Source organism: Halichoerus grypus, chromosome 10 (genome assembly GCF_964656455.1).
Source record: "Halichoerus grypus chromosome 10, mHalGry1.hap1.1, whole genome shotgun sequence".
Taxonomy (NCBI): Eukaryota; Metazoa; Chordata; class Mammalia; order Carnivora; family Phocidae; genus Halichoerus; species Halichoerus grypus.
In genome coordinates, this window is record NC_135721.1 from 11,864,961 (window position 1) to 11,873,161 (window position 8,201).

Consider the following 8,201-nt stretch of genomic DNA (forward strand, 5'->3'; position numbering starts at 1 on the left):
AGTGAGGGAGGCAGAGGCTGTTTTCCCCCGCAGCCTCATGGGGGAAGCAGGCATTGAGCAAACATTCCCAGGCATATATAATTACAAATGGCAGTAAGTGCTCTGAGGGAAAATCCAGGATGCTTGCAGAGAATGCAGCAGGAGGGCTGAGTTTAGATTAGGGGGTTAGGGAAAGCAGAAGTGGGGGTGTTAAAGGCTTTTGCAAAGGTGAAGCGTTTTACATATGTGAAAGAAATAATAATAATAAAGGTGCTTGGAAGGGCAGCTCATCCTCATTCATGGGCCACTTCCTAGAACTCTGGGAATCTGCCTCTCTCCCCAGAATTATGTAGGCATCCAGGGTAAGGGTTGAAGAGCCCTTCACAATGCTAATATGGGAGCATTTTAGAGGCTGCCCCCTGACCCTCTGCATCCTCACCCGTAACTAGTCTGAATGCTGAGGTGAATGGCAGGGATGAGCCATATTTCCAGTTTGGGAAAAGGGAGGTGGAGAAACTTTACCACCCCAATTGGGGTGGGGGGCAGGTTTCCCTACCCCAAACCACCCCGGGGGGAATGTTTTCCAAGGGAAAACCCACCTCATGGTCTATTTGGTTGTGAAGGGGGCAGCCCAGGGGATCTGGGGTTTTCCTGGGGAGTTTCGGGTAGGGGCAATGATCTCTGATACCCCCACCCTTACACCTGTAAAATAGCTTGACCAGAATGAAGTGAAGATTTCACAGGGCGGTGGGATAAGAAGAGAGGGCCATACTGCCGGATGGGGGCGGGGGGGGGGGGGGTCTTCATTTCTCCGGAAGACTTCCCATCTGGTAGTATCAGCTAGAGGCTGACACTCTGGGTGCTGGGCCCGTTCTAAGCGCTTTTACAACGCTCTTTTCTCAAAATAGCCCTATGATGTAAGCACCACTACTAACCCCAACTTCACAAATGAGGGAACTGAGGCACCAAGAAGCTAAGCAGCAATAGCAGCTTTTCTTTTTTTTGCCTCCAACAATTTGGAGTCAAGGGTTTTGAGCCGAGGTTTGGTCTCCAGGAGGTGTGCCCCGTAACTTCGATGTGAACCTGCTCAGCTTTCCCCTAATTCGGGAAAATACTAGCTTTGCCAAGGCTAATCAGGGAGCCCGTGGGGAGGGTCTCACGCTCCTGCCCCCTCGGAAGCCGCGCAGTGGGGAGGCCTGGGTGACAGGGCCACGGGGGCGGCGGGGTGGCCCCACTCCAGGCCCCAAGACCCGGCCCAGCAGCTCCGCTTTCTGCTCGGTCTCCGCGAGGTGTCGCCTTCGGCCGAAGAAACCGCCGCGGCGCCACCCTCGTAGCCTGAAGTTATTTATTTATTTTTAAACAAGGGGGGCGCCCCTCTCCTTTCAATTTAAAACTAGAAACATCCTGCGGTCTCGTTCCTAAATGGGCGCGTCCTCCTCCTCCTCCCGTTCTGCACCCTCGGTCTAGCCTCCCTTCGAGATCACACACAAACAACCCCACCGCCAGGCCTTGCTCCACGTTGGCGTCGAGCTCAGCCGAGCACAAACGCAGTCAGGGCGGGGGCTGGGTGAGGAGCCTCGGCTTCCAACCCACCCCCCAAACCCCCGCCCCACTCCCCCAGTACACACCCCCGGAGACCTCCGGAAAAAATATTTTAATGCCAAGCAATTGCCAGGCCCGCAGGGTGGGTGCTGCATTGCACCGCTCGGCGCACAGCTGGTTCGCAGAGTGCACCGGGTGCAAGCCCGGGGGTCTAAAAGCGAGGGAGGAGCACACCCCGGGCTTTCCCAGCTTTGCAGCCTCCTCTCTGCAAAGAAGAAAAGCAAGTGGCTTTTGGCGCGAAAGCCTTGGCACCTCCCCTGATTTTTATGGAAATCAAGAGGGCGGGGTAAAGCCGCTTTCCACTGCCTTTCTCCCTCCCCCTTGTCTGTGCCGCAGCCCCCTTCTCTCCCCGCCCCCCGGGTGTGTCAGATTTTTCAGTTAATAATATCCCCCGAGCTTCAAAGCGCAGCCAGTGACAGTCATCTGTCTGGACGCGCTGGGTGGATGCGGGGGGCTCCTGGGAACTGGGTTGGAGCCGAGCTAGCGCTAGCCAGGCGCAAGCGCGCACAGACTGCAGCCACCCGAGGACCACCACCCCCGGGCCACCCGGAGACCCCCGCGCAGAATCGCCCCTGGATCCCCGGCAGTCGGCGGGAGGTAAGGAGCGGGGGTTGCAAACTGCCCCGCGCCCCCCTGGGCGGCGAGCGCGGCGGGAAGGCAAGCCCTGGACGGGATCGCGGCTCGCGCACAGGGCGCTCGAATGTCCTCGGGGGACTGTTGCTGCTTCCGAAACAAAACCATCTCGGGGTTTTCCCTGAAAAGCCGGTTCCAGCCCCGAAGGCACCCCGGGTGGAACAGACCCGCCCTAATCCTTTTTACAGCCTTTGCTAGGGTGGGTGTAATGGCTTCATCGGGAAGAAATTCGCCCTTCTCTAGAACATTTATCCGTGTTTGAGCTGACGGGGAGTCGGTGCGTCCCCACCCCGAGGTTGGGGTTCTCCGAAGGGTGCCCCTGGAGGAAGAAGAGGGGGGTTAGACAGGGCGAGGCCGCCGCGGTGGTAATCTGGGTCACGACTGCTCCAGCCCCGAGGAGATGCAGCTCTCCTGGCGACCCTGCACCATTCCCGGGAACTGGGGTTCAGGCGCTCCCCTCTCCCAGGAATACGACGTTGGTTGGGGGTTTGGAAGAGTGGGGGTGGGGTTAGAGAGGTTCAAAATAAGCTATTGGCAGGACTCTCCCTGCAGCGGACGGATTGCTGAGGGGCGTCTGCTCTAATTTGGGAGGGGGGGGGTTGTGGGTTTGGGTGCCCATCGTTGGTCTCGGTCTAGAGAAAGGCGTTTTCCATTTGCAAAGTTTCCTAAATCCCCCGCTATCGTTTGCACTCCCGAGGTTGCAATTTTACAAAGGAGGGATTGAGGGTACTCCAGGTCTTATGCCCGGTAGCTGGGTTGGAGCCCTGGGCTTCCTTTGAGCAGCTGGACCTACACGGTGCAACTGGGTTGTCGGGGAGCTGGAGAGAGCTAGGATTCTGCAGCCTGGAGCAGCCCCCTCCCCCAGGCACTGCCGAGTGTGAATGAAATGGCAGTTTCCAAAGTTGCAGAGCCACGCCACCACCCCCCGCATCTGCATGCCCCCTCCCACCCCCTGTCGTAGACAGCTTGTACACAAAAGGAGGGAGGGAGAGAGCGAGAGCCAGAACTTCCTCCACCTTCGGGAGCACCAGGCGGAGTGGGGGGCTCTGAGGGGAGCCGGAGGAGCCGGGTGAGAGGGGGCGCCCACTGCCCGCCCCCCCCATTCGGCCCCGCTTGCCAACCCTCTCCCGGTGTGTCTGTCGGTTGCAGTGTCGGAGATTGGCGCGGGCCCCCGCCCTCCGCGCCCCCCACGGGAAGGAAGCACCCCCCTAACTAAAAGGAGCGGAGCGGAAAGAAGCCCTCATTCGCCGGCCAGGAGGCGAGCCGATGCCGAGCTGCACCGCGTCCACCATGCCGGGGATGATCTGCAAGAACCCAGACCTTGAGTTTGACTCGTTGCAGCCCTGCTTCTACCCGGACGAAGATGACTTCTACTTCGGCGGCCCCGACTCGACCCCCCCGGGGGAGGACATCTGGAAGAAGTTCGAGCTGCTGCCCACGCCCCCGCTGTCGCCCAGCCGTGCCTTCCCGGAGCACAGCCCCGAGCCCCCGAACTGGGCCACCGAGATGCTGCTGCCCGAGGCCGACCTGTGGGGCAACCCGGCCGAGGAGGACGCGTTCGGCCTGGGGGGCCTGGGCGGCCTCACCCCCAACCCGGTCATCCTCCAGGACTGCATGTGGAGCGGCTTCTCGGCCCGCGAGAAGCTGGAGCGCGCCGTGAGCGAGAAGCTGCAGCACGGCCGCGGGCCGCCGACCGCCGGGCCCGCAGCCCCGGCCCCGGGAGCGGGCGCCACCAGCCCTGCGGGCCGCGGCCACTGCGCGGCGGCGGGGGCGGGTCGCGCCGGGGCCGCCCTGCCCGCGGAGCTCGCCCACCCGGCCGCCGAGTGCGTGGATCCCGCCGTCGTCTTCCCCTTCCCGGTGAACAAGCGCGAGCCCGCGCCCGCCACTCCGGCCGGTGCCCCGGCGGCGGGCGCTGCTGCGGTCGCCTCGGGGGCGAGTGCCGCAGCCTCGGCCGGCGCCCCGGCGGCCGTCCCCCCGCGCCCCGGCGGCCGCCCGGCCAGTGGCGGTGACCACAAGGCTCTCAGCACCTCCGGAGAGGACACTCTGAGCGACTCAGGTAAAGACCGTGCCAGAGGCCGGCTGCCTCCCGGGAGCACTGGAGCCGGAGTCGCGCTCCCTTTGTTACTCTTCGTGGGTTTGGCTTGGGGGGGGCGGGTATTTTAGAGGTAATGTTGGTGGCAGAGGGCCAGTTTCCTCCAAGCCGAGCCCGGGGATGAGGAGGAGAGGGGGAGTGGAAGCTGCCAAGAGCGTGTTCCCCAAAGTCTCACCCTCACCGAAGTTCCTTCCACCCTCTCCGGGAGCCCGACTCGATCCCTGGCCCTCACCCATTCCCCCACCTCTGTTGTAGCCAGTCTAGGGATAAAATTAGGAAAAGTTGGGTAGCCAAAGCTGGGTGGGAGTGTAGAGGTGCGCTGGGTGCGTTTTCGGTGCAGAAACCTGTTAGCACGAGGGTGGAGGGGGACTGCCTCCCGGGTCAGGGGAGGGCAGGTGCGGGGAGAAGACATAAAGGCGGTGAAAAATCCTAGGTAGGGCGCAGGAAGGTAGAGGGAGGTTGCACAGATGGCTAGTACCGCTTTTATTTATTTATTTTTTTCAAGCCTGGGTAGTCTTCCCCGCCCTCGGTGGGTGGTGGGCTGTTTGCTCCTGGTCCGTGGCCAGCAGGCGGCGATATACTGGCCCGCGGAGGATCTGAAAGGCTGGGGGTGGTGGGGGCACCCCTCCCTCCCTCCCTCCCCCCCTCCCTCCCTCCATTCAGCAGCTGGTGGCAAGGACAACAGCGGTTGTGTCCATTCTCAAGGGGCTGCCTCTTTACACGGTGCAGTGCGAACTGGGTCCCGTTTTGTCTCTGGCGAGAATTCTGGGACTAATTTCAGATCAGAGTGACTCTGTGACCCAGTGCCCTTCAAGGTGAGGGCGGGCACTTAGGCCCTCCAGGAATGCACACTCGCGCTGGAAGGCACCCACTGATCGCTTCTATTGTGTGCCCATGTCTGCCTTCAGCTGTAGGGTTGGGTTGAAACCCAGACTTTGCCTGGGACTCTGGAGGTAAAGAACTCTGTCCAAACACTTGACTAGCCCTTGTCCTGGCTAGAGGCGGGTGGCTGGGAGCTGGGGCCCCATTGGATCTTGAAAACCCGGTGTTCTCAGAATGCAGGTGGCTAAAAAGCCTACCGTGTCCTTGAGGGCCGAGGATGGATCCCTCTAAGGCTCCTGGAAGGAAACTTGGTGATAAGACTCCAGTTTGAATCGGGTCTGTCCCTTTAATGTCTGTGCCTTGACAGCTCTCAGTGAGGAAGCACTTCCTTCCAACAGCTGTCTTCTTGGCAGAAAACCAAAACATTGGCTTAAAGGGACCCACAGACTGGAACAGCCTCACATTTCGGCTTTAGAACAAATCCCACAATTGTTCAGCTTTCCGGCCCCCTTCAGATCAAGCAGAAGATGTGTTTTGGTTTTCATGCTTGCATTTTAAACAGTAATTTGCGATCCCAGCGAGGTAGTAGAGGAGGAGAGAGGGGAAACGCAGACACGATGCTACATGTTTATGTGTTGCTGTTATTGACGGGGACTTGGGAAGAGGGGCCCCCCACTTTGGGGTTTAGAGTTTCTGTGGGTTCCGACTTTGTAGTTCAGATTTGGTCTTTGTTAGATAAACACCTGCTTACTATACGGAACTCAGGTTTATTTTTCTGCCTCAGTTCATTAAATTGCCCTTTCAGCGTAAGGACTTAAAATCAAACTCAACTATGTGTCAGTTGCTAAAAGAGAGGCTCCCGAAAAGGGGATCCTTGGGTCTTAAGTGTGGAGATAGAAATATGAGCGAGTCTTTGGGAAAAACCGATGATGATAAAAGCTTACCGTTTGCTGAGCATCCTCTGCTAGGCCCGGTTCTCTATGTATTACCTGTCCGACTCAACAACCCTGTGGTATTATCCCCGCTGTAACTGAGACTTCAAAAGTTTAACTTGCCCAGGGCCCCCCAACTCGTGTGCGCTGGAGTCAGATTCTGCCCGACCCCGAAGCCCAAGGAATTTATATTTTTGCCACCTGCTAAAGTCTGAGTGGAGGCTGAAGGGTCTAGGAGTGTGGGCAAGGTGGAATTTCCAGATGTATTTCATTTCGAGACGCTGGGTAGGCCCCTGTGCACATCTGTGTGGGTGGATCCCCATGCCCGCAAGCTATGGGCCGGTGCCTGCCGGGAGAGACCAAGGGTAGAGATCGGGGCGGTCCCTGTGTGTCTCACCAAGAGAATGACTCCCATCTTGTTCTTAGATGACGAAGATGACGAAGAGGAAGACGAGGAGGAGGAAATCGACGTGGTGACTGTGGAGAAGCGGCGGTCCTCCTCCAACAGCAAGGCCGTCACCACCTTCACCATCACTGTGCGCCCCAAGAACGCAGCCCTGGGCCCGGGGAGGGCCCCGTCGGGTGAGCTGATCCTCAAGCGCTGCGTCCCCATCCACCAGCAGCACAACTACGCCGCCCCCTCTCCCTACGTGGAGAGCGAGGATGTGCCGCCCCAGAAGAAGATCAAGAGCGAAGCCTCCCCCCGCCCCCTCAAGAGTGTCATCCCCCCGAAGGCCAAGAGCTTGAGTCCCCGCAACTCTGACTCGGAGGACAGCGAGCGCCGCCGGAACCACAACATTCTGGAGCGCCAGCGCCGAAATGACCTGCGGTCCAGCTTCCTCACGCTCAGGGACCACGTGCCAGAGCTGGTGAAGAACGAGAAGGCTGCCAAGGTGGTCATTTTGAAAAAGGCCACCGAGTACGTCCACTCCCTTCAGGCTGAGGAGCATCAGCTTTTGCTGGAGAAGGAGAAGTTGCAGGCGAGGCAGCAGCAGTTGCTAAAGAAAATCGAACACGCTCGGACTTGCTAAACATTTCTCGAAAACTGGACAGTCACTCTGCCACTTTGCACATTTTGATTTTTTTTTTTTTTAACAAACATTGTGTTGACATTAAGAATGTTGGTTTACTTTCAAATCGGTCCCCCCGTCGAGTTTGGATCTGGGTGGGGAGCAGGACATGTGGGGGTTCTGCCAGGACCTCGGCAGAGGGCCTGCGTGATGGGATGCCGGGTGGCCCTTGCAGTGTCCTCCATGTCCCCTCCGAGACCGCGGTCGAAGTTCGTGACAGTTGGGAGCCTCTGGGCTGTTGAAGTCACCTTGTTTGTTCCAAGTTTCCAAACAACAGAAAGTCATTCCTTCTTTTTAAAAATGGTGCTTAAGTTCCAGCAGATGTCACAGAAGGGGTTTGCCATTTGAGACCCCTGGGGAACATTTCTGTAAATACCACGGACACACCCGCCTTTTGTATACGTCCTGGGTAATGAGAGGTGGCTTTTGCGGCCAGTATTAGACCGGAAGTTCATACCTAAGTACTGTAATACCTCAATGTTTGAGGAGCATGTTTTGTATACAAATATATTGTTAATCTCTGTTATGTACTGTACTAATTCTTACACTGCCTGTATACTTTAGTATGATGCTGATACATAACTAAATTTGATACTTATATTTTCGTATGAAAATGAGTTGTGAAAGTTTTGAGTAGATATTACTTTATCACTTTTTGAACTAAGAAACTTTTGTAAAGAAATTTACTATATATATATGCCTTTTTCCTAGCCTGTTTCTTCCTGTTAATGTATTTGTTCATGTTTGGTGCATAGAACTGGGTAAATGCAAAGTTCTGTGTTTAATTTCTTCAAAATGTATATATTTAGTGCTGCATCTTATAGCACTTTGAAATACCTCATGTTTATGAAAATAAATAGCAATTAAATGATGCAGCTTTTTTTTTTTCCTTAATAACATTAGTTAAATCCTATCCCCTCTATCCCTAAAGTGTAAGTAGTACATAATGTTATGGCGGGAGCTTGGGCTCCCTAGGCAGCCCTTTTATATCTGTGCAGCCCCCGCTGGGGCGGGGCCACTTTCCCCACTTGGTGTGGAGGGAACGGAGTTTAGGAAGGTGAAGGTGTTTCT

The 8,201-nt window shown here is 56.9% G+C and overlaps 1 protein-coding gene across 2 annotated transcripts; it reads left to right on the forward strand.

Annotated features, from left to right (window-relative positions):
- Positions 1 to 1,978: 1,978 nt before the first annotated feature.
- MYCN (MYCN proto-oncogene, bHLH transcription factor) lies at positions 1,979 to 7,998 on the forward strand. Of its 2 annotated transcripts, XM_036081455.2 has the most exons (3): positions 1,979 to 2,178; positions 3,364 to 4,270; positions 6,487 to 7,998. In XM_036081455.2, the coding sequence occupies exons 2-3, from the start codon at positions 3,481 to 3,483 to the stop codon at positions 7,089 to 7,091; spliced, it is 1,395 nt and encodes a 464-aa protein (XP_035937348.2). In that variant the 5' UTR covers positions 1,979 to 2,178; positions 3,364 to 3,480; the 3' UTR covers positions 7,092 to 7,998. The 2 variants fall into 2 exon arrangements, with proteins under 2 accessions (XP_035937348.2, XP_077912112.1); XM_078055986.1 differs by lacking the exon at positions 1,979 to 2,178 and having other exon boundaries at positions 2,859 to 4,270.
- Positions 7,999 to 8,201: the final 203 nt, after the last annotated feature.